Raw genomic sequence first — 25956 nt, 5'->3', positions numbered from 1 at the left:
GTTTTCTACAAATCTTTCCCAGTTACAATTGGCCACCACATTTAAAGGCAACATAGATGACTATTTCCCCCCACCCTGACTCCTGATAATTTTTGGATTTCAGTTTATTCCAGGATTATTCTGGGGCTCCAGAACAAAATTGTTTCCGCTGTGAGGGCTAAATCATCATCAAACTGAAGTTAGTGTGATCAGAATTTGCTCCCTAATATTAGACCTATGTTTGCAAATCTGCTGCCTTCAGACTTACTTTGCAACTATATCAGGGCCTTTCAAAAAAATCCCCTCTTAATCCTGCATTAGTTTTCTGTCTTCTCCAAGGTTTCTTTCATGTGTCTTCTTAAAGTGTCTTGAGCTGTGAAACCTGACTCTGCTTCTGTGGCTTCTAGTATAAATATTTAAAATGTAAGATTCAACCCTACTGGGTTGCGTTCTAGGCGAGCTGCAGGCCCTGTCCTCCAACCTCTTACTCTTACTCTATTTTAAGTATTCAATAGGATGAACCTATACTCCTTTCCTACTGTGGCCTCTGAATTTCATCATAGTCCTTTGAACTTCTAGTGCATATTTAATAAGTTAAGGTTATCAAACTTTGAACACACAAAATGCTGTATATATTCTAATATTGTTACTATACATATATGTTTCAGGAAGAGCTCATATTACACCACCTGATCTCAAAAGCACAGTCGGTTATCATGTAAGTGCTTTTTATGTTGGTCATTGTAGTGGTCTATTGAATTCTGAACTAAAGTGAAAGGTGCATTTATGTCCACATCAAGCCTGTGTAGATGAGTTTTGGGGAGGGTGGCTGTTGGGTTTTTACCTCTCTGGCAAAGATGACAACTTTTTTTTATGAGGGCCAAGGTGGTTCCTGCTGTTTTTATCCTTTTATGTCACAATTACCAAAGAATGACATTTGGCTACTCTGTGTGTGTGTGTGTGTGTGTGTGTGTGTGTGTGTGTGTGTGTGTGTGTGTGTGTGTGTTAAGCATTCCTACTCATGCACTGATGTTAATATTGTTTTGGCTGAACAGTTTTGTAAAATCTTCATCATTACACGCATGGTTCTCAACCAGTCTTGCCATTCTCTGCATCCATCCACGATCTCTCTAAAGAGTGAGGCCCTGTGGAGGAGATCCAAAGTTAGAGAAATTTAGGCCTCAATTTTTTAAAAATACCAGATGTAAAGTTTAACTAACTTCTTACCTGTAGCTGATTCTCTCTTGTTGGGTGATGTCCTCTATTACCACTCTTCTGCTGAGGAATTTCATATGTTCTCTAGAACCTTCAAATAGACTTAGAATGGTGAACTGTGCTGGTAGCAATGAAGAGTGCAGCAACACTGAGCATGTAGCAGCACATGCATTTACTTACTTGAAAATACAACCACCACTATAAAATCTCAAGGCAGCCTCTTAGCAGTCTTAGGACTGGGGATCTGGGGAGGAATTGACTCCAAAGGAGCTCTCAAGTTACTGATAAATAGAGAGGACTTTTTTTTAAAGGAAAAGTTGACACAGTTTGCTTATCCTGACAATTTTGGAATTAATAAAAGAAAAATGTCTTGCCATAAGTAAATTGCAAAATACATTGAAAGAGTAAAATTGCGATTGAAATACAGTGCTCTCCTTTTATAAGAATCACATCCGTCCTGGATGATTTGGTTCTTCTATGCGATTGATTCTTACAAGCGGAGTATTTTAGTTAGTATAGGAATGATTTCGTCCCAGTGATTTGGATCACTATGTGTGGTTTATTTTTATATCAATGATTCTAATCACTGGAGTGCACTGTAGTGATTTCCGACCTTTCCCTGAAGCTCTTTTGTGTTTTACTCTTACTTTCATAGTTCGGGGTGTAGAGAAGAATGGGATGCAATTGCTTACAAAATTTCAACAAGATTAAAAATAAAATCTGGTTCTTTTTGAGTTGGACTGAAACATACAAATCAAGCTCTGTGCTCCTGACTGTAGGCAGTGATGCAGGGACCAGTTCTAATAGAATTTGCAGAGACAAAGTTGATTGAGTTTGGACAGAGGTCATGTAGGAGGATCCATAAACTCCAAGGGGGAGTTATCAAAGACATGACTATGTCCAACAGAGCATTACAGAGCTAACATCTTTTGCTTATTGATTTTTCACCGGATGATTAATTTGACAGTGGTCACCATGCACTTTGCCCTGGTAGATAAATATGATGGTGCAAATAATCTTACAAGTCATCTGTAATCTCCAAGGTGATTTTAAGTTCACAGATAATTCTTCATACCTACTACAGTATTGATTATGGAAATAGCTATGCTTCTTTCCTTTGGTGCACAAGATATTTGTGGACAGTGACTAAATTTATTCTTAATGCTATCACCTTTTATTTCTATGTAGGGGAAGGTATTTATTTTCAGAAATGGCATTTCAAATCTTTCAATCTAATTGGCTTGCTGGAATTTTGCCGAGCTCACCACCACAGTCAGGAGAAAATAACATCTCTGTCAATAAATAACAAAAAATTTTCACAAGTGACATCAGTGAAAGCAGTGGATGTTGATTGTTCATGAGAATTATTTTGTTCCCTGTTTATTGAAAATGTGTCAGTTAATTAGGAAATTTGTTATCAAAACTGACATGTATATATATTTAAGTATGAAGTTGTTTATTAGCTTATTTTTTTGGGGAACTGTTCTCAATTAACTACTTGTGGAGATGACTATTACATTTATAACTGGAACAGAAATATAATAACAATCCCCTTGGCATTAAAGGAATATAATACATAGATTATAGTTTTAAACGCACTAACTCATGTGTAATATATTTCCTTTAAATATACAGGTGTGATGATAATGTGTATTATCTTGTTGAATGTTTTGAGTATTGAATACTGTTAATCTTGATTTCACCATGTTTAGACAAGTATAAGAGGCAGGAAAAACATGGTTCAGCAGTGTTTTGGATCATTAACTTTGAAATATTTAAAGAAACCTAACCATCTTTTGTTGGCTTTTTTTATTGCACTTTTATCCATCTTTTATAGCATGCCCCTGCTATATATGTAAGATGCCTTTGGTGATAAGCACTTTCTAATGCAGGGGTGGGCAAACTATGGTCCGGGGGCTGCATCTGGCCCTTCATACGTTTTAATCTGGCCCTCAAGCTCTCACCGGGGAGTGGGGTCCGGGGCTTGCCCTGCTCCGCGTGTGCCATGGCTCTGTGCAGCTCCTGGAAGCAGCGGCCTGTCCCTCTTCTGACTCCTATCCATAGGGGCAGCCAAGGGGCTCTACACATTGCCCCTGCTCAAGTGCTGCCCCTGCAGCTCCCATTGACCAGGAACCACAACCAATGGGAGCTGCAGGGACAGCGCCTGAGAATGGGGCAGGGCGCAGAGCCACCTGGCCGTGCCTCCACGTAGGAGCTGGATGGGGGGGGACATGCTGCTGCTTCCAGGAGCTGCTTGAGGTAAGCACCGCCCAGAGCCTGCACCCCTGACCCCTCTTCCGCACCCCAGCCCTGATCCCCCTCCCACTCTCCGAACCCTTTGGTTCCAGCCTGGAGCACCCTCCTGCACCTCTAACCCCTCATCCCTAGCCCCACCCCAGAGCCCACACCTCCAGCCGGAGGTCTCACCCCCTCCCATACCTCAAACCCAATTTCATGAGCATTCATGGCCCGCCATACAATTTCCATACCCAGATGTGGTCCTCGGGCCAAAAAGTTTGCCCACCCCTGTTCTAATGGGAATAGACACATAAATATTCAGAAAACAGCACAATACTAAAAAGCTATTGTAGATATTTCCAGATCCACATGATTATTTACTTGGGAAACAATGTAATTTCTTGAAACTGTACAGCCCAGTCTTTGAATAGTAGGAATAGTTTTCACATAGTATCTGGGGTTCTTTAATAATATAAAGCTTATTTACTTGTGATCACTCCCTTGCTGTAAAAGATAATCATCTTGCCAGCCTTCTTTTCCCCCCAAAAGATGCTTCTGACAGGGGAATGTGCTTTATCACCTGCAGATGGTGACTTTTATCATCAACTTTTATGAAGTTCAAACCTGTGCAAAAATGGAACCAGTTTTTGAATGTCCGTGAAGGGGACTGCATTTAACCATGAAACACTGGATGTATTTGTTCATACACTTGTGCTACAATTTGATATTGCTCTGGCTTGTCTCAGTAGGATTCTTTTTCCGTTATAAAGCCACTAAAGAGGCACATTCTTAAACCTGACCTCTGCAGAATAAAAATGACCAGGTTCAGGGATCAGCCAGCTGAATTCTCCCGCTTACACTTGCTATAAATAGGAGAGATTAAGGTTTACTTAAATAAGAACATAAGAATGACCATTCTGGGTCAGACCAAAGGTCCATCCAGCCCAGTATCTTGTCTACCGACAGTGACCAATGTCAGGTGCCCCAGGGGGAGTGAACCTAACAGGTAACGATCAAGTGATCTCTCTCCTGCCATCCATCTTCACCCTCTGACAAACAGAGGCTAGGGACACCATTCCTTACCTATCCTGGCTAATAGCCATTAATGGACTTAACCTCCATGAATTTATCTAGTTCTCTTTTAAACCCGGTTATAGTCCTAGCCTTCACAACCTCCTCAGGCAAGGAATTCCACAGATTGTGCGCTGTGTGAAGAACTTCCTTTTATTTGTTTTAAACCTGCTGCCTATTAATTTCATTTGGTGGCCCCTAGTTCTTATATTATGGGAACAAGTTAATAACTTTTCCGTGTTCACTTTATCCACACCACTCATGATTTTATACACCTCTATCATATCCCCCCTTAGTCTCCTCTTTTCCAAGCTGAAAAGTCCTAGCCTCTTTAATCTCTCCTCAAATGGGACCCCTAATCCCTAAACCCCTAATAATTTTAGTTGCCCTTCTCTGAGCCTTTTCCAATGCCAGTATATCTTTTTTGAGATGAGGAGACCACATCTGTATGCAGTATTTAAGATGTGGGCATACCATGGATTTATATGCGGGCAATAAGATATTCTCCATCTTATTCTATATCCCTTTTTGAATAATTCCTAACATCCTGTTTGCTTTTTTGACTGTCGCTGCACACTGCGTGGACGTCTTCAGAGAACTATCCACGATAACTCCAAGATCTCTTTCCTGATTAGCTGTAGCTAAATTAGCCTCTATCATATTGTATGTATAGTTGGGGTTATTTTTTCCAATGTGCATTACTTTACATTTATCCACATTAAATTTTATTTGCCATTTTGTTGCCCAATCACTTAGTTTTGTGAGATCTTTTTGAAGTTCTTCTCCGTCTGCTTTGGTCTTAACTATCTTGAGCAGTTTAGTATCATCTGCAAACTTTGCCACCTCACTGTTTACCCCTTTCTCCGGATCATTTATGAATAATTTGAATAGGATTGGTCCTAGGACTGACCCTTGGGGAACACCAGTAGTTACCCCTCTCCATTCTGAGAATTTACCATTAATTCCTACCCTTTGTTCCCTGTCCTTTAACCAGTTCTCAGTCCATGAAAGGACTTTCCCTCTTATCCCATGACAGCTTAATTTACGTAAGAGCCTTTGGTGAGGGACCTTGTCAAAGGCTTTCTGGAAATCAGTAAATCAGAATAGTTTATCTATTGAACTCTGTGCCCTAAAGAGGGTCCTCAGACTGAGCTCCAAACTCCTTTTCAAAATTACACAAAGGGAGTTGGGTTTCCCTGTTCTTTGGTTTATCTAAGGCTTCAGCAGCAACAGAAAGATAGATAGAATTGCAAGGTGTAATTCTTCTTGCTTCTCTCATGTATATGTAACCTAGATTTATACAGTGTTGCTTTCAGTTCCCCTCTAGTGGCTGGACCCTACTGAGGTTTAGGAATCTGCTACTTTCCTCATGCTAACAAGGTCTTTTAGGCCTGGTCTACACTAAGGGGGGGTTCAAACTAAGGTACGCAAGTTCAGCTACGCGAATAGCATAGCTGAACTCGAAGTACCCTAGTTCAAATTACTCACCGGTCCAGACGCCGCGGGATCGAACTCCGTGGCTCCAAGGTTGACTCCGCCACCGCCGTTCACGGTGGTGGAGTTCTAGAGTCGACTGGAGCGCGTGGGGAGTTCGAACTATCGCGTCTTGATTAGACGCGATTGTTCGAACTCCGAGAAGTCGAACTTTCCGCGTCGACCCGCGCGGTAAGTATAGACCTACCCTTAGATAAGAGGCAGAAGAAGCTCATGCGTTTAGATCTAGAGATTTAGTCTTGCCGCCAATGATTACAAAGGTGGTAGCAAAGGATGGTCATTAGCAGTACAGATTGAATCTGGGACCTCTGAGGCTTATGCATTTAGATCCAGCTGCTGAGGATAGAGTGCCCCACCCTGTTAGCTCAGTCTGCCCACATTTGTGAACCTTTGTGTGATCCTTGAGGGGGGGCAAAGTCACACTGTGTTAGTGTAGGTTACACAAATATTTTCATTTACTTCAACAGGGATACTGTGAGTAGGCTATGGGCCTCGATTTGCATAATTTAAAGTAGCACTCAGAGGCCATATCAATATTAGGATTTGCTAAAAGCTGAGCAGGTGCCAGATGACCATGCTCCTAAGAGACTTTTCCATTCCTTGGGATGTCTTTTGATCGTTAATTTCCTTTTCCTTCTCTCAATAAGAATGACATGCGTGCAAAATGTGGGGTTTGTCCAAGTCATCTTTGAGATATGAGTGAGCAAGCCAGTCTTAAAATGTTAACAAGTTTGTTTTTTTTTTCACCCCACCCTCCAGTAACTGAAAAATGGTAGAAACCTTCCCCACTAAAGTTCACTGTGAGGGACTGAAAGGCTGGATGGAATTTTTTTTCAGAAACTCAAGAACGTAGGAATACAGAGGGTTATAATTGAAAGCCCTAGTCTCATGCAACACAAAAGCTGGAATATACACCTCTACCTCAATATAATGCTGTCCTCGGTAGCCAAAAAATCTTACCGCGTTATAGGTGAAACCGCATTATATCAAACTTGCTTTGATCCACCAGAGCGCGCAGCCCCGCCCCCCCAGAGCACTGCTTTACCGCATTATATCTGAATTCGCGTTATATCAGGTCGCGTTATATCGGGGTAGAGGTGTACTGTATTTATTGTCAAGTAATTTTTTTTGGAAGAACTATTTTGACAGAACAATAGAAAAAAGCCTAATAGAGAAATTAAGACTACAAATAACAAAATACATACAACATTGTTTGGAATGTAATAAAGATCTGTGTTACTGCCAAAAATACCTTTTCCAGTACTGAAAATTGCTATAAAATATCTTTTTAGTTTCCTCAAATATTTTAAAATATTATTCATTGATTTTTATATGGAACTTTCCCTCTTCCCATGATACAACCAGATATAGGTGAAGCATATGGTATATTCTTAGTAGATGTAATGATACAAGACCAAACAAAAAGGTGTTACAGAAACTTACAATATTTGTCTGCATAAAATAGCTAAAACCTCTTCCTCTGCCCCCCAAGATGTGAGTATCCTGTGTTTACCAATATTGGCTGGTAGCTTCTACTATGGCATGCATGACTGTAAATGGAATAGAGGTGCAAATAATATTTATCTACAACCAGCATTGAGTCTTTGGTCACGCCAGAATTGTCTTACCTCCTGTCTGGTAGATCCAGGTCATCTGTAACGATCCATGTTTGCCTACTCAGATGCTAGGGGGCCAATTCATTCCCGGTGTAGCTCTCAAAAGCGCAGTGAAGTCGCACCACAAATGAATTTGTCACTATCCACGATCCTGTATGTATGCAGACATCAGAATCTGTGATATTAATGTGATGTTTTCTGTTTGAGACAGTCTTTTGCTAGTCATTTATTATAATAAATTTAAAAAGGACTGTTAGCTAACATTTGGTTGATCTTATTAGTGCTCTGAGGCAGTGTAGTTGAGTCATGTTGGAGGGAAAAACATATTTGCTGTTAAGAGCCACAGGACTGTTGCATAGAAGACTCTTGACTGCAAGCTCCAAAATGTATTAATCTGCCATGTATATCATTTACATAAATGCTACAGTCAATTCTCAAGCTGGCTTATGCATGACCGTTTCTTAAGGCAAGATGGTATCAGACATGTTGTTCATCACAGACTGAACATGAGGCAATTAACATCAAGCCACTTGGTTTTGAAGCTTATTTCCCAATTCCGGAAACTAGAAACAGGTATTCTGTAACAGATTGGGAAAGAGAGCTATTCGGAATGACCACATCATCAGTGCAGATGTACAATGGAGCATCTGTGCAACCTTCAGGCAAGCTGGCAGGCATTTATACACATTAGTGAAGGCATTGATCCCAGCATGATTCCAGGGTGTACATGAACATAACTTGAGTGTTTGCTATCCTAAATTTTATTTGAGTATATTTCAGTCTAATGCACAAAAGAGTTCAAATAAAATGCTAAGAGTGCCTATTTACACGGTTATTTTTCTATTTATTAATCTGTGTGTGTATATAATTTTTGGACTAGCCCCCTATTAAATTTCAAATCCTGTTGACTGTGTTATTAAATAATCAACATAGGTTTATCTTCATTTTAAAATGATTTCCATGTCTTGCGGTAAATGGATAGGTTAGCTGCCTCCTGTTCAATAAAATCATTTTTTAATACGTCTGAATCTCAGAGTCTGATAGGGAACAATGTCCATGCTCTCAGTAGGGTGAGCATGTTCTTGGCAGACAGTAGCTTTTCGGCCCTGGATTGTGCTCCAGGAGAAACTCCATGAAAAGTTTTTTTGGCTGACTCAGGGTATGTCTACACTATGGGATTATTCCAATTTTACAGAAACCGTTTTTTTAAAACAGATTATATAAAGTCGAGTGCACGCGGCCACACTAAGCACATTAATTCGGCAGTGTGCGTCCATGTACCGAGGCTAATGTCGATTTCCGGAGCGTTGCACTGTGGGTAGCTATCCCGTAGCTATCCCATAGTTCCCGCAGTCTCCCCCGCCCATTGGAATTCTGGGTTGAGATCCCAGTGCCTGATGGGGCAAAAAACATTGTCGCAGGTGGTTCTGGGTACAGCCTCACCCCTCCCTCTGTGCAAGTAGCAGACAACCGTTTCGCACCTTTTTCCCTGGGTGAACTGTGCAGACGCCATAGCACGGCAAGCATGGACCCTGCTCAGCTCAAGACAGAAATCATGGACATTGTAAACACCTCACACATTCTCATGCAGTCAGTGCTGAACCAGGACCTGCAAAACCCGTTGAGGAGGAGGCGGCTACGGCAGCGCGGCGATGAGAGTGATGAGGACATGGACACAGAATTCTCTCAAACCACGGGCCCCTGCGCTTTGGAGATCATGCTTGTAATGGGGCAGGTTCTAGCCATTGAATGCCGATTTTGGGCCCGGGAAACAAGCACAGACTGGTGGGACCGCATAGTGTTGCAGGTTTGGGACGATTCCCAGTAGCTGCAATACTTTTGCATGCGTAAGGGCACTTTCATGGAACTTTGTGACTTGCTTTCCCCTGCCCTGAAACGCCAGAATACCAAGATGAGAGCAGCCCTCACAGTTGAGAATCGAGTGGCGATAGCCCTCTGGAAGCTTGCAATGCCAGACAGCTACCCGTCAGTCGGGAATCAATTTGGAGTGGGCAAATCTACTGTGGGGGCTGCTGTGATGCAAGTAGCCAAAGCAATCATTAAGCTGCTGCTACGAAAGGTTGTGACTCTGGGAAATGTGCAAGTCATAGTGGATGGCTTTGCTGCAATGGGATTACCTAACTGGTGGGGCGATAGATGGAACCCATATCCCTATTTTGGCACCGGAGCACCAGGGCACCCAGTACATAAACCGAAAGGGGTACTTTTCCATGGTGCTGCAAGCACTGGTGGATCACAAGGGACGTTTCACCAACATCCACGTGGGATGGCCGGGAAGGGTTCATGACGCTCGTGTCTTCAGGAACACTACTCTGTTTAAACGGCTGCAGCAAGGGAATTACTTCCCAGACCAGAAATTAACAGTTGGGAATGTTGAAATGCCTATAGTTATCCTGGGGGACCCAGCCTACCCCTTGATGCCAGGGCTCATGAAGCCATACACAGGCAGCCTGGACAGTATTCAGGAGTTGTTCAACTACAGGCTGAGCAAGTGCAGAATGGTGGTAGAATGTGCATTTGGCTGTTTAAAGGCGCGCTGGCGCACATTACTGACTCGCTCAGACCTCAGCCAAACCAGTGTCCCCTTTGTTATTGCTGCTTGCTGTGTGCTCCACAATCTCTGTGAGAGTAAGGGGGAGACCTTTATGGCGGAGTGGGAGGCTGAGGCAAATCATCTGGCTGCTGATTACGCGCAGCCAGACACCAGGGCGATTAGAAGAGCACACCATGAAGCGGTGCGCATCAGAGAAGCTTTGAAAACCAGTTTCATCACGGGCCAGGGTACAGTGTGACTGTTGTGTTTTGTTTCTCCTTGATGAAACCCCCTCCCCTTTGATTGACTCATTTCCCTGTAAGCCACCCACCCTCCCCCTTTGATTACCGCTTCCTTCCTAAGGAAATAAAACCACTCTCGTTTAAAAATCATGTATTCTTTATTAATTAATTATAAAAAGAGGGTGAGAACTGACAAGGTAGCCCGGGTGGGGTTTGGGAGGAGGATAGGAGGGAAGAAAAAGGACTCTTAAAAAAATTTCAAAATAATGACAGCCTTTTGGTTGAGCTGTCCACTGGGGTGGAATGGGCGGGTGCACGGAGCCTCCCTCCACGCGTTCTTAGTCGTCTGGTGGGTGAGGAGGCTAAGGAACATGGTGAGGGGGGAGGGCGGTTATACAGGGGCTGCAGTGGCACTCTGTGATCCTGCTGCCATTCCTGAAGCTCCACCAGACGCCGGAGCATGTCCGTTTGATCACGCAGCAGCCCCAGCGCTGCATCCCGACACTTCAGATCTTCCTGCCGCCTCCTCTCCTCACGTTTGTCCCTCCTATCCTCACGTTGGTCCCTCCTGTCCTCACGGTCACTGGCATCTTTCCTGTACTTTGATACACGTCCTTCCACTCATTCAGATGAGCTCTTTCATTGCGGATCACTTCCATGATTTCCGAGAACATTTCGTCTCGCGTCTTTTTTTTTTCCGCCTCCTTATCTGAGATAGCCTTCGGGATGGAGGAAGGAGACTTGAAAAATTTGCAGCTGCAGGAGGGAGGGAAAAAAGGGAGAGAAGTATTTTAAAAAGATACATTTTACAGAACAATGGTTATACTCTTTCACGGTGAACAACACTATTCACCTTACATAGCACATGTGATCTCACTACAAGGTCGCATTTTGCATCTTAATATTGGGTGCCTGCAGCTTTGGTGTTAGAGATCACAGACGCAGGTCCGGGCATCAGAATTCAGCTTGCATGGTAAGCCATTGTCTTTCGGCCTCTGCAGCCTTCATATATCCAGCGCCCTCCTTTTCCAAATAGCAAGCAAAGCCCGTTGAGTGCTGCTTCTTTCCTGTTAACGTGCAGCACCAGAACAGCCCCCATCCAATTCTCTGGGATGATCGCTTTACCCCTCCCCACACCGCGTGGCTGGTATCATGGAAGATCGCTGCTAGCCACCCTCCCCACCACTGCGTGGCTGGTAGCAGGGAAGATCCCAGCTAGCCAAACGCAGAAAAGCTCAGCACCAGTCACCCCGCCCCCCTCCTCCCCCTGCTTGGCTAAATGCAGGGAAGGATTTCTTTTAAGCCACAGGCAAACAGCCCAACTATCTCTCTCCCCTTAATTAAATTCCTGAATTTCAACCAGGTTACCATGAACGATATCACTCTCCTGAGGATAACACAGCGAGATAAAGAACGGATGTTGCTTGAATGCCAGCAAACACCGGGACCATACGCAGCTAGACTTTGTCATGCAATGATAGCAGATTACTTGCTACATGCATGGCGTGGTCAAGTGTCCTACCATGGAGGACGGAATAAGGCTGCCCTGCCCAGAAACCTTCCACAAAGGCTTTTGGAGTACCTCCAGGAGAGCTTCATGGAGATGTCCCTGGAGGATTTCCGCTCCATCCCCAGACATGTTAACAGACTTTTCCAGTAACTTTACTGGCCACGAATGCATCCCAAGTCCTCAGGGCAAATTAATCATTAAAAAACGCTTGCTTTTAAACCATGTTTTATATTTACAAAGGTACACTCACCAGAGGTCCCTTCCATGGCTTCATTGTCTGGGATAGTGGCTTGGGAAGGCTGGGAGGGTAATTCCGTCAGGGTGAGAAAAAGCTCCTGGCTGTTGGGGAGAACGGAGTGCTGTGTGCTCTCTGCAAGCTCGTCCTCCTCTTTCTCCTCCTCATCTTCCCCGTCCGCAGAATCCTCAGGAATGGCTGAGATTACCACCCCCACCTCGGAATCCACGGACAGGGGTGGGGTAGTGGTGGCGAACCCCCCTAGAATTGCATGCAGCTCAGCGTAGAAGCGGCATGTTTTTGGCCCTGCCCCGGACCTTCCTTTTGCTTCTTTGGTTTTCTGGTAGGCTTGTCTGAGCTCCTTAATTTTCACACGGCACTGTATTGAGTCCCTGGTGTGGCCTCTCAGCATCATGGCCTTGGAAATTTTTTCAAACGTTTTTTCATTTCGTCTTTTGGAACAGAGTTCTGTTAGCACGGAATCCTCTCCCCATACAGCGATCAGATCCAGTACCTCCCATGCAGTCCATGCTGGAGCTCTTTTTCGATTCTCAGGAGACTGCATTGTTACCTGTGCTGATGGCCTCTGCGTGATTACCTGTGCTGGTGAGCTCTCCACGCTGGCCAAACAGGAAATGAAATTCAAAAGTTCGCGGGGCTTTTCCTGTCTTCCTGGCCAGTGCATCCGAGTTCAGATTGCTTTCCAGAGAGGTCACAATGGTGCACTGTGGGATACCGGCCGGAGGCCAATACTGTCAAATTGCAGCCACACTAACCCTAATCCGACATGGCAATACCGATTTTCAGCACTACTCCCCTCGTCGGGGAGGAGTACAGAAATCGGTTTTAAGAGCCCTTTATATCGATATAAATGGCTTAGTTGTGTGGACAGATGCAGGGTTAAATCGGTTTAACGCTGCTAAATTCGGTATAAACGTGTAGTGTAGACCAGGCCTTAGCTGGAACCCCCTCTGAAGTTCCCTGGGGAGCAGGGACTGTAGCAGCAGCTCCGCCATCCTTTGAAGTGGACATTGCAGTTCAGGTGGTAAGTGAGTGTTTGGGCTTTTCAAGCCCTGGTGTGTATGTGTAGAAAAAATAAAGGGTACACATGTGCACTTAGAGCCAGATGATAGCTTTACTGAGTTAGTAAAGGGGAGGGCTTGTGGAGGTGCACAAACAGCCATGGCTGAAGGCCTTTTTCCTACAGAAGTCAAAGACAGAATGAATGCCTCCCAAGGCCCCGCGGGCCAAATGCAAGTGTGGAACTACTGCTGCTCTCTTGGTACAACATATACTTCTTCTAATATCTGCCCAATCTGACAGTTGGTGCAGGACGGGTGAAGGCCAAATTCATTCTGCGGTGGCTCCTTCTGTGCTTGCAGCAGAGTTCTGGCTGACCCCTGCACAGGTACCCACAGGTAACTCTCTTGTGCTCTGCCTGCTCTTCTCACCTTCGTCCATTTTTGTCTGCTTCCACTCTCATTTCTACAGTAGTGCCAGTCTGAAGCCATCAAAAATCACTAATAACCCTCCTGCCCAAATCCTACTTTTAAAAAAAAAGGAAAGTTGAGATTTTTCCATATTCATGAGTCCAGGAGCTTTAAGAAAAATCAAAATAAAATTCTGAGAGTTGGTAACACTAATTCAATGTCCTCTTTCCACACTGCTCCCATCCCCTGCTCTAAAATCCCTCTTCCAGTGTGCCAAAACTCCTCACTCCCCCTTCAAATCCCTCCTCAAAACCTGCTTCTTTCACTTTGCTTTTTCCTGTTGGCCTTCTGTCCTGTTATCTCCTCCTTCTCTCTTTCCATGCCTTAGGCTTTATTGCAAATTATTCATACTTGTAAGGCTTGCTCAGTATGTAAGGAGTCACTTTATCTTTTTATTTTAAACCTTGTCCCTCCTTTCACAACTCCTTCCCTTGTCTATTATCTTCATTTTCTATGTTTGTCTCAAAGGGGTTGCAAACTGTTTTCGGCAGGGATTATATCTGTTTTATTTACATTTTAAAATCTCATTAAAGCGACTTGCAATGTTATGATGCTATATAAATATTTAAAGTGCGGTTCTCCTTTGCATTGTGACCCTGTAAAGATGGTATCGTGGGGTTTAATGTTTATTGACTCAAAGATTTCCATATCAAATGTGCTCAGTTTATGAGTAGGACTCCTCCCCCCACCCCGCTTCCCGCCCCCCAACCCACTCTGTAAATACAGACTGAAAATCCTGCTGGATTCTTTCCATTTTGTGCATCACTGCCATTAATAGAGTTTTGAAGACCAGACTATGACCTCAGTGACACCTGAGTTGCTTTCGGTGGAGTTGTTCATCTGTGGTCAGGTCTACACTTCAAATGCTGAAGTGGTGCAGTTAGGCTGCTGTAGCACTCACTGCTATGCTGATGGGAGAGTTTCTCCTGTTGGCGTAGTTAATCCACCTCCTTGAGAGGTGGTAGCTATGTCAACAGGAGAAGCCCTCCCATTGACACAGCGCTGTCTGCATCGGGGATTAAGTTGGTATAACTGCATCGCTCAGTGGGTTTTTCAGGCCCCTGAGCAACATAACTGTATTGATCTAAGTTTGTAGTGTAGACCTGGCCTATAGCTGTTCAGAATTCAGTAATCAGTTCTTATGATGATATATTGTATTCCTTCTTTTACAACTTTCTCTTTTAACTGTATTGGCTTTTCAGGACTAACAGGAGAAAATAGCAATGAAAACTTATTTTTGATACTGACAGCAGATGAGACTGAATGCTCAGAGCCAGCAGTTCTGTTGAGTAGGAAGATGCCATTTTTACGTAATAATTTCTCAGATTAAAACCATACTTTAACAATAATATGAATAACTCTTGTGGTTTCTCTAACTTTGAAGACCATTTATGAGAGCAAAGTTAATCAGTTTCAGGCTTCTCTACTGCTGGTGAACTCGCTTGAAAAACCTCTAATTACTGTGGCATATGTTTCTGCTTTCAGATTTATTCCCTTCCATCTAATAGCAGCATGGTTCAGATCGTGAAACTTCCCGCTTAACATAAAGAGCTGAACTGCTGACCTGAACAGCAGCTGTTGAACAAAACATGTACAATAGCTTCACAATAGAGGCAACATTTATGTTTAAACTTTTTGCAATAAATGAAGATTAAATTAGGTATGGAAACTTTGTTAGAGAGAGTCCGTTTTTTGTTTGTTTGGGTTTTTAAATAGATTTACGTTGTGTGTATGCTTGATATAACAAGATTCATGCTAGGGGTTCTACTGGAAAAATTATGCAGTTTATCCATCCACCTAGGTGGACCAATTCTGAAAATCTGATGTATCTGCTCACACATGCGATGGGCAGTACATATTGCAACATTTTACTGATGGCTGCTTCCAGTAAAGGAATATAAGTCCACATTATAGTTTCTCTTCCTTGTACGTTTAGAACATATTGGTTGGAAAGGCTTAGCAAGACTTGTTCAGTTCTGAAAACTGGAAATTCTTGCAAGGAAATTTACACAAAATTGTACATGTGCTGATGCTATTCTTATTCGCTTGGTTAAGGTAAATTGAAGAGGCCAGTTCAATACTGTATGTTAATAATTTGAAGAAGTTGTTCTTTTCAAAGCCAGCAATTGTTGGGTGTACTGAACATATTATTCAATCTGAGTTATGTAAACTGACTTATTTTTTTAAATGTAAATGCTTTTCTCATTCCCTAAGGATTAAATATCTTCTGAGAATTCCAACCGAATCCATTGTTCTAGAGGACAAATTCTAACTGTCCAGCATACATAGGCACATGGTAGAAAACCCACAGCTAGAAAAGGGAGCACAGTGTTTACTATGTCAGCATTGATTCTGGCTTTCCATGAAACCAACAGTGTTCATTGTTGCTTCAATTCACTACAGGAGCCGGGGTGTGTGTGTGTGTGTGTGTGTGTGTGTGTGGCATTCCTGTTCTTTGGCTTAAGCCATCAGAAAATCATGTTGTCTGTATATTTGTGCATGGCGGTCTTCTCAGTTGGTAGTAACACATATGTACCTACTCTGGATTGGAACATACAAGGAAGGGCTGTGTGTGGGGCTGTTATGGGCATGAACATGCCCTGCCTTTGAATCGTTAGTGGTGGTGGGGGAGTTCCCTCTTCCGCCTACATTTTTTTTTGTTCAAAAGGTTCAGTTCCAGAATTTGGCCCTTTGCTTGGAAAGGATTCAGCAGCAAATCTGTGGAACTATTTGGGCCAGTTTAAATAGGGCTGTATATGTATGATGTAGAATGATAGGTTTGAGGTTGAAGCAGGAATAACTTGCACAGGGAATGGAGGTGGGGGTTGAGTATGAATTTGCTATTCTTCACTCAGGGAGCATACAAACACAATTGGTGGACCATGTTTTCTGGTTGTTGGAGCACCCTTCCCTGGTTTCTCTCATGGAGATGCTTCTCCATAGAGGTGTGTGTGTGAGAGAGAGAAGGATGGAGTGGAAATTTTTCCTACAGGTTTTCTGGTGTATGTTGGACAACTAGAATGTTACCTTTAGCACACAGTATATTATCATGGCCAGGAATGGGTCATCATGTTACCTTTACAAATATAATGGATAAAAAGAACTAAGATGTCCATGTATTGAAGTGTAACTACACACTCTGAAGGGTTAACATAATTTACCAAAGTACTTGGCATATATACTTAATCTTAGTCACTAATCATTTTCTGGTTAAATTGCTAACCTCCTGGAAATAGGACTTCATACTGAATTTAGCAATAACCAGAAATACTGAAAAAATCCAACTCCTCCTACTTTTATTTATATAGACCGATTTCTAGGTTTACCAAATAATACAGAATTCAAGGGAAAACAAGGAAGGGTTCCATGCACCTTATTTGTTTAGTGATTCCTTTGCTTGGTGCAGGGCAGCACTGACTTATCAAAGATTTGAATGTGTGAGCAAGTCTCTCACTTGAAGTGTGCAGCCTTCCTATTCCACATGATTGCAGATACCACCCCAGAAAAATGTATTTATTTTCCAGGTGACATAAAGAGTAGGTTTTGAGATTGCATCTTATATCTGAACTATTTTATCACTGCCCATTCAAACTGCTAAGTTTGTGTCTGCACGTCAGTTATTAATATAAACTGATAGAGGTCTTATTTATATACCTTAATGAGGATTTGTGTAGGTAGACTTTATGGCTTCATAGTTTTATACTGTATTTTGAACATGAAGGGAAGCATTGATTCATAAGAACATTACAAATAGCTCAATGATCATTGGAGTATATTGAGTGTGGAATGAATTACAGAAATCAATTACAGATACTCTGTCTCTATTAACCTCTATAACCTTTCCTTTCCTTTTGGTATGATGGATAGAGTGATCTGTCTCATGAACTCACAAGGGTATCATATGTATAGATGTTTGATCCTCTTTCAGATGGAGTTGCTAAATCACTCTAGCAGATGAAGACTCACTTTAACTTTTTTACCTTAGAGGTGCTATAGTGGCTCCATTGTTAAGGATGTATTTTGTTTTGCATCCAAATCAGGTATTAAACTTCTTTGTTATGAACACTTTAGTGTATCCTTTACAAACTTACAACACTGAAGTACAGAATTAATTTTCAAGTAAATCTGTTTTAATGAGGACTTTAGGAAATGTTTTTGGCAAGTCTGAATTTCTTTCTATTCTTTTAACCAATAAATTCCTAATGTCTAGGATTTGAAAATTGACCCCCTTCTAGATTTTTGTGACATCTAAGATATCTGTGTTGCTTTTTTATCATTTTGTTAATATATCCACTATTATCACTATTTGTTATACCCTTTTCTATCTATGATGCATTGGTTATCAATGACTGTTTTCACTGATGAAAGTTGTTGTTGAATATATTTGTTATTGAATGGATACTCTAGGATCTAAGTTTTCATTTAAAAAAATTTCTAGCCTTTATGATTGTGTAGGAAAGAACTCTGAAAACATGAACAGCAAATTAATTGATAAACAATTGCCTTCTTGAGTCTCCAGACCACTTGAAACAATGGACCAGAACCTCAGCTGATGTGGATTAGCGTTAGCTGCACTGCTCTCTATGGAGCTATGTTGATTTACACCAAGTGAGAATCTGGCTCCATGGCTCTGACGGGCATGATCTGCCCCATTCTTCTCAATGAGTTGTTGATCCTGAAACCTAAAGATGGCAGTTTTAATATTGAAACTGATTACCGGTGTGAGTAAAGAATTTACAATCTGGGCCCATTTTAGCAGAAACATCCAGTTAATGAGACTAGTGTATTTTGCCGAAAATTAAGGTTGCATTGACATCTGCACTTAAAACGTACTTACGTTTGAATAATTTAGTGAATCCCCCCCAAATTAAGAGCATTTACTCTTTGAGCATTGAAGTAATTTCCAGGGAATTTTCAAGAAAATCTGCTAATTAGTTTAAATTACATACATTTAAAAACAATGATCCCTTTTTGATTTCCTGGGCCAGTCTTTTTTTTTTTAGTGTATTTGTGTATGATCAATAAATTATGACAAAACTGACTGAAAGCATTCCTTGTTATTCATAGGTAGTAACTGTAAACACTGTAAAATTGTAAAAATTGGTCCACTTGTAAAAGGTTTACTTAAAAATGACCTGTTTTACTGTTCATGTACATGGAATGAATAATGTGAAAGAGACCATGTGCCTTATGAACAGAATCCAACCAAACAAAGCATAGACATGGAGTTCAGCCTCTTCTTAGCTTATGTCCTTTACATGAAGATCCTTTAACATTATATAACCCATAGGATACTTTATTCTGGCCACTGTGCCTGTTTGCTATTAGATTTATTTGTGTATATATGGTAATATTTTTGCAAATTAAATGATGCAGTGTTCTATATGATCTGTTAGAATTTTTTTTGTCAATGTCATAAAATAGTCATACCCCCTTTTTGATTTTAAGAAATGAAGAAGTCAGTTCCTTGAGTGCAGGGGCGGCTCCAGGCCCCAGCACGCCAAGCATGTGCTTGGGGCGGCATGCCGCGGGGGGCGCTCTGCCGGTCGCCAGGAGGGCGGCAGGCAGGGTGCCTTCGGTGGCATGCCTGCGGAGGGTCCGCTGGTCCTGTGGCTCCACTGGACCTCCCGCAGGTGTGCCTGCGGAGGGTCTGCTGGTCCCACGGCTCCAGCACGCCTGCGGAAGGTCCACCGGAGCTGCGGGACCAGTGAGCGGCAGAGCGCCTCCCGCAGCATGACACCGTGCTTGGGGCGGCGAAATGTCTAGAGCCGCCCCTTCCTGAGTGACTGTATATCCTCTGGCCAGCTAAATGTGACTATATGTCAGTCAGCTACATCTATATTTATCCTTAACCCTGATTCAGATCTTGGAAGTTTTGACCCCTTAGATGTATTTCACAAATAGATTCCAAACTGTTCTTGTTTTCTCTTCCATATGTTACCTTTTTATATGTGACAGTATCAGTTAAGATTGTCATCCGTTCGTTCTAAAAGGAATTGTCCTGACATTTCCTTCCAATGTTCTAAAATAATAGTCTTTGCCACTAATAAGCTTAAGTGAATCTATTTGATATTTTCATAGAATATACTTTTTAGTTTTGGGTCATCTGTTAGTGTATATATAGTTTAGCTGATGAAGGCTAAACTATTTCCCTTGGCAATATTATTAATTGTTCATAAGATCTTATCTCAGAATCCTTTTGTTTTTCAGGCAGTCTCAGAACATGTGTTTGTAATTCCCTTTCTGTCATGAGCATTGCCAACATAAATTACTGTCTTGCATCTTAGTTTATAATTCAGTTTAAATGTTCACATACATTTTTCAAAGTTAATTAGTTTTGCAAGGATGGTTAATACCTAGCACTTGATAATTGTGCCTTTCATCTGAAGGTCTTAAAGTCCTTTACAAATATAAACCTTGCAACATCCCAGTCAGGTGGGTTAAGTAATCTCTGCAGCCACCCCTGAGGTAGAACACAGACGCTGTTTTAACAATGCATAGCCACACCATGCAGTACGTTAGGACAGGAAGTGAAGGAAAATGTAGTATCCAATAAGAGCAGGAACGTTCTAGCTAGAATTAGTCCAGTAACACTTGAAATGACTCGTTTACAAAATTTTACAGTAAGTATTGTGAATTTTCAGTGACCATAAATGGTCAAGGCCTCCGTTTTCTATCTCCTGTGAAAGACTATCTCCCCCAGCACAGTGCCACTTAACACCATGCTGGGGATTCGGTCTTGGCATTAAGTTTGAGAGAAGAGTGGCATCTACTGAATTGCCCACACCAGTCCTTGATCACCAAGTTACTCCATGGCGGTGTCTCATCTAACACTGACCCATTCCAAATTTCTGCTTAGTTTGTGAGCTCTGAGAGGATCACCACACAAAACAGCATGGCTGCAGGCCTTTCAATTCGAGTGTGAAGTTTTCCCACAAAAATCCTGTTGTACTGTGATGCAGTACATCAGTGTTTTATTCTATGTTATATTCTAGCAATGTACTTCACCTCTCTTTAAAGAGCCAGATGTCTAAGTATCCAGCCCCCTGAGCACAGTGACGAGAATGCCAGCCTGGCCAGTCTGAAGGGACCATCCCAGCTCGAGTGTAGACCTGCTGGAATTCTCATTCCTATACGCCAGGCCTTGGGCACTGAGTGTATACTTTTCAAAACCTCCTGGCTTCCTCTCCCATTGATTCAGCCCCCTCATTTGTTTCTGAATGAGCACATCCAGGTGTAATGGAGGGCAGAATTTGGCCTGCTGAATCCTTTTTCATGGTGATGATATATGAGCCTGAAAGAACACAGCTTGAAAGGATGAGCGTACAGGACCGGCAGTTAGGAAAAATATCATTTTTTACCTTTTAGATATGTTCAGTTTAAAGCGGAAGCCATCCAGACAAATGGTGAACCTTGGGATACCATTTTTCAGTATCATTTTTTGAGTATAATTTCCCTTTAATTTAACAATAAAATAACTGAAAACTATAGGGATCCTCTGGAGGGTCACTTTCTGATTCAGAATTCTATTCTATATAGGTTCTTGTACCACTCTCATTCCTGTAATACATAAACACCTTCCAGGAGTGCAGTAAGTGCGGTGACTAATATCTGTTACGTGTCTTTTCTCTCATTCTTTCCTTCGGGGGAGAAGTGTGTGTATTGGAGTGTCTTGTTTTGCTTGGGTGTGTGTATGTATGTATGTATGTATATATAGAGAGAGAGGGAGAGTGGCTGTGTTTTTATGGTAGGGACAGCAAGGTCAAAGAAATGTGCCTTGTATTTGGAGTGGAGGTGGTGAGGTTTTGTGATGGTCCTTAATTCCTGGGGTGAGGGGAGTACATTCCACAGAGCCTTTTTGGGTCCTGCACAGACGAGCGTTACCTTTATTATAAAGAGTTCCATTGTGCCAGAGGAGCAAAGTTGTCTTTCACTTTTTAGCCTTACAGTTGGGCTTCATTTTTTTTTAAGCATTTCACACAGTTTGTCCTTCGTAAAATATGAAAGATTTCCCACAGCAGAGCGCTTTCAACTTTGTTGAATCAATATTTTTCTTCGTAAGTGAGTATTTTTAACAGGAGAACTCCTCCTCCTCTGGATGGCTGGGCTGTGAACACTTAAACAATCAGATTCTCCTACATTCACTTAGAATGTCCTGGGTTAGAAGAGCAGATGGCTCAGGCTACTGGAAGGGACTCTTTCACAATTGACAGGTTTCAGAGTTGTAGCCATGTTAGTCTGTATCAGGAAAAAGAACGAGGAGTACTTGTGGCACCTTAGAGACTAACAAATTTATATGGGCATAAGCTTTTGTGGGCTAAAACCCACTTCATTGGATACATGCAGTGGAAAATACAGTAGGAAGATAGATAGATATACACAGAGAACGTGGAAAAAATGGGTGTTGCCATACCAACTCTAACGAGTCTAATCAATTAAGGTGGGCTATTATCAGCAGGAGAAAAAAAACTTTTGTAGTGATAATCAGGATGGCCCATTTCCAACAGCTGACAAGAAAGTGTGAGTAACAGTAGGGGAAAAATTAGCATAGGGAAATTAGTTTTTACTTTGTGTAATGACCCATCCACTCCCAGTCTTTATTCAAGCCTAATTTAATGGTGTCCAGTTTGCAGATTAATTCCAATTCTGCACTTTCTCGTTGGAGCCTGTTTTTGAAGTTTTTTTTGTTGGAGAGGTTTTAGTTGGGGGCTGAAGGTGACGGTTAGTGGCGTTCTGTTACTTTGTTGGGCCAGTCCTGGAGTAGGTGACTTCTGGGTACTCTTCTGGCTCTGTCAATCTGTTTCTTCACTTCAGCAGGTACATATTGTAGTTTTAAGAACGCTTGATAGAGATCTCCACGACAGGCCCAACAAAGAAATTAACAGAACGCCACTAGCTGTCACCTCCAGCGCATCATCAAGGATCTACAACCTACCCTGAAGGACGATCCATCACTTCACAGATCTTGGGAGACAGGCCAGTCCTCGCTTACAGACAGACCCACAACCTCAAGCAAATACTCACCGGCAACCACATCCCACACAACAAAAACACTAACCCAGGAACCTATTCTTGCAACAAAGCCCGTTGTCAACTCTGTCCACATATCTATTCAAGGGACACCATCATAGGACCTAATCATATCAGCCACACTATCAGAGGCTCGCTCACCTGCCCATCTACCAATGTGATATGTGCTAGCAATGCCTTTCTGCCATGTACATTGGCCAGACCGGACAGTCTCTATGCAAAAGAATAAATGGACACAAATCAGCCGTCAAGAATTATAACATTCAAAAACCAGTCAGAGAACACTTCAACCTCCCTGGTCACTCAATTACAGACTGTGGTGGGGCAGTGCCCCACTCCCTGAGAAAAAGGGCTGAACCAGGCCAGAGAGGCTGCGTGGACCAGCAGCCAATCAGTGAAGGCCTGGGGAGAGCCAATCAAGGCAGGAGAAGAGGCAGCCAATCAGGACCGGGCTAGGTCCTATATAAAGGCTGCCTAGCTGAGGAGAGGGCAGTCTCTCCTTGGCCAGCAAGGGAGAAGGACTGGCCTCTGATGAAAGGAGCAGCACCTTGGACAGAGCAGTGCTGGACAGGCTTGCGGGAGCAGATAGGAGCTCCAGCCCATTACCTGCCAGGCTGTGGACTTGCTGAAAAGGATCAAGAAGGTGCATAGGGCCAAAGGGGAAGTGGCCCAGGGAAACAAGGCAGGCAAGAGGGGAAGGAAGAGGGAAGCTGCCGCTAGAGGGTTCCTGGGTTGGGACCCAGATTAGCGGGCGGGCCTGGGTCCCCTCCTTTCCCCCTTTGCACTGCATCTGGCCATTGAGGAGAGAGGCCAAGATAGACCGCAACTTGATCCTGAGATAAGGGGCTAGACTAGAGGGTTGTGGTTGGCCAGCGAGGCAGGTGCAGACAGAAAGACTGCTGTTGTCTCACCTCCTTCTGGGGGTGGTTGTTTAAACTAGTGGGCACTGCTGGAGGGCAGTGTCCTGAAGTGGACGAAGACTGTCCTGAAGAGGGTGCTGCTGAGCAGGGAGCAACGCGGGTCCCAGGGCACCAGCAGAGATGATGGAACAGACACCACGCGCCAAGGGCACTCCACAGCGTTTGAGAGCTAGTTCCTGGAGCAACCAGCAGGAGGCTCCAGTGGTGGTGAGTTAAACCCCATCACACAGACCTAAAAGTCGCAATTTTCCAACAAAAAAAACTTCAAAAACAAACTCCAATGAGAGAGCGCAGAATTGGAATTAATTTGCAAACTGGACACCATTAAATTAGGCTTGAATAAAGACTGGCAGTGAATGGGTCATTACACAAAGTAAAAACTATTTCCCCATTTTTTCCCTTGCTGTTACTCACACCTTCTTGTCAACTGTTGGAAATGGGCCATCCTGATTATCACTACAAAAGTGTTTTTCCCTCCTGCTGATAATAGCCCACCTTAATTGACTAGTCTCGTTAGAGTTGGTATGGCAACACCCATTTGTTCATGGTGTGTGTATGTGTGTGTGTGTGTGTATATATATATATATATATATATATATATATATATATATATATATATATATATATACACACACATATCTATATCTATATATATAATCTATCTTCCTACTGTATTTTCCACTGCATGTATCTGATGAAGTGGGTTTCAGCCCACGAAAGTTTATGCCCAAATAAATGTATTAGTCTCTAAGGTGCCACAAGTACTCCTCATTCTTTTCACAATTGAGTTATTGGTTGTTGCATCCTGCCCATGTTGATAGTGCCTAAAATGGAGACTTTAGGCTTTTTAGTGGTCTCTGTGAAATTAGCCAATGGCTTCAGTACAGTTATTAATGGACGGCCACACCATCACAAAACAAGCAATATAATTAGCATTAAGGTGTCTGCAAAACAGTCAAAAACTGAATGGGCACTGCAGTTTAACTATCCCGTCAACTATACAGCTGATGTCTTCACCCTACCCCCAAGTCTTGCTTCAGGTACATTGGAGACTATGTGAGGATGCTTGCACAGCTGCTACCTTTATGATACCTCTTCTGCTGATAAAGAATGCCGCAGATGGAAGCCCTCTATCAATCCAGCACCTTTCATAATGAGAGGCACATGTGCATATATTGCTCATAGTTTTGATGTCACAGTTTTGCCAAGAACTTAATAAATATCCACTTCTTTACTAAAATTCTATGTTATTGTAAGTACTTATTGGCTTCTATTACTGAAGTAGCTGAGTTTCTCACAATCTTTTATGTATTGTATCCTCACAACAGCCCTGTGAGAGAGAGAAGTCCTATTATCTCTATTTTACAGGTGGAAACTGAGACAGAGAGAGATGAAGTGACTTGCCCAATGACGCAAGAAGTCTGGGGCAGATCAGGGAATTGAATCTTTTACATTCTAGTCTCAGATGCTAACCACTGGACCGTCCTTCCTTTCTAAAGTGGGGCTCTCCACTCTAAAATTAGATATTTATATATAAATCCAAGAAGTTGTACTATAGTCTTTCATGAAAAGTTCTCAACATCTGAGTCTGCCACACTAGTTGGGAATCCCAACCATAGCATCTGCCATGAGTGAACACTGCCATTGTGGGGCTGGGTGGTCTCAGAGGTAGCCATGTCCTAGGCGACTTAAAGATTTACAGGTAAGGATGACAACCTTGAAGCTGTTGTGGAACTGGATTGAAAATCAATACAAAGTGTAAATAATGGTGTGATGTGCTCTCTTTCTCCTAGTACCCTACTAAAAAAGGGCCAACAAGTATGATTTCCCTTTTGCAGAGGAGAAGAGAGGTAAATAGGTGAATTGGCTTGACCAAGGCCACACAGCTAGTATTTATCTAGTTTCTTATGTTCTGCACATCACCATGGATTCAGAACACTATACAAATGTACACGTGAAGATCTCTTATGAGCGAGCAGGTGGTAGAGCTGGAAAAAAGGTGGTTCTGGAAAAAAAGATTTTTTTAAAAGGTAGAGAATTAGAATGTAACTATTTTCATGTGACATATGCAGAATGTGACTGTAAATAGCAAGATTTTTTTTGGCCACCTCTGAGTTAGGATGAACAATTCAGAGAGAAAAGAGAAACAGAAGAGAGATGTTCCTTTTTATATATATATAAAAAAAATGGTAATTTGCTGCTGTTATTTCAAAGTTGTAATAAATGTGAGGCTTTTTCAATGGCAGTGAACCTTTCCTTCCATCCCCAGTTTGGCTCATCAGCATTGGGCATGGTTGACTCTAGAAATGAAAAGGAACCCATTTCCTTCAAACCAGGAAGTGTTGGCATTTCGTATATTCTG

At 42.4% G+C, this 25956-nt stretch overlaps 1 protein-coding gene across 2 annotated transcripts in view; it reads left to right on the top strand.

Moving 5' to 3' along the window:
- Nucleotides 1–25956, top strand: part of SMYD3 (SET and MYND domain containing 3) — a 642972-nt gene that overhangs the window by 77930 nt on the left and 539086 nt on the right. Inside the window, exon 3 of one of the 2 annotated variants that reach the window (XM_045009344.1) lies at nucleotides 648–697. The exons of the other annotated variant lie outside the window; for it this stretch is intronic. Coding sequence (XP_044865279.1) covers nucleotides 696–697 — 2 coding nt within the window. The 5' untranslated portion in view covers nucleotides 648–695. The remainder of the gene's footprint in view (nucleotides 1–647; nucleotides 698–25956) is intronic. 2 annotated transcript variants of the gene reach the window in all.

The sequence above is a fragment of the Mauremys mutica genome, chromosome 3 (assembly GCF_020497125.1).
Source record: "Mauremys mutica isolate MM-2020 ecotype Southern chromosome 3, ASM2049712v1, whole genome shotgun sequence".
NCBI lineage: Eukaryota > Metazoa > Chordata > Testudines > Geoemydidae > Mauremys > Mauremys mutica.
The sequence above is the reverse complement of the archived record's forward strand: the minus strand, read 5'-3'. Positions and strand labels throughout refer to the sequence as shown.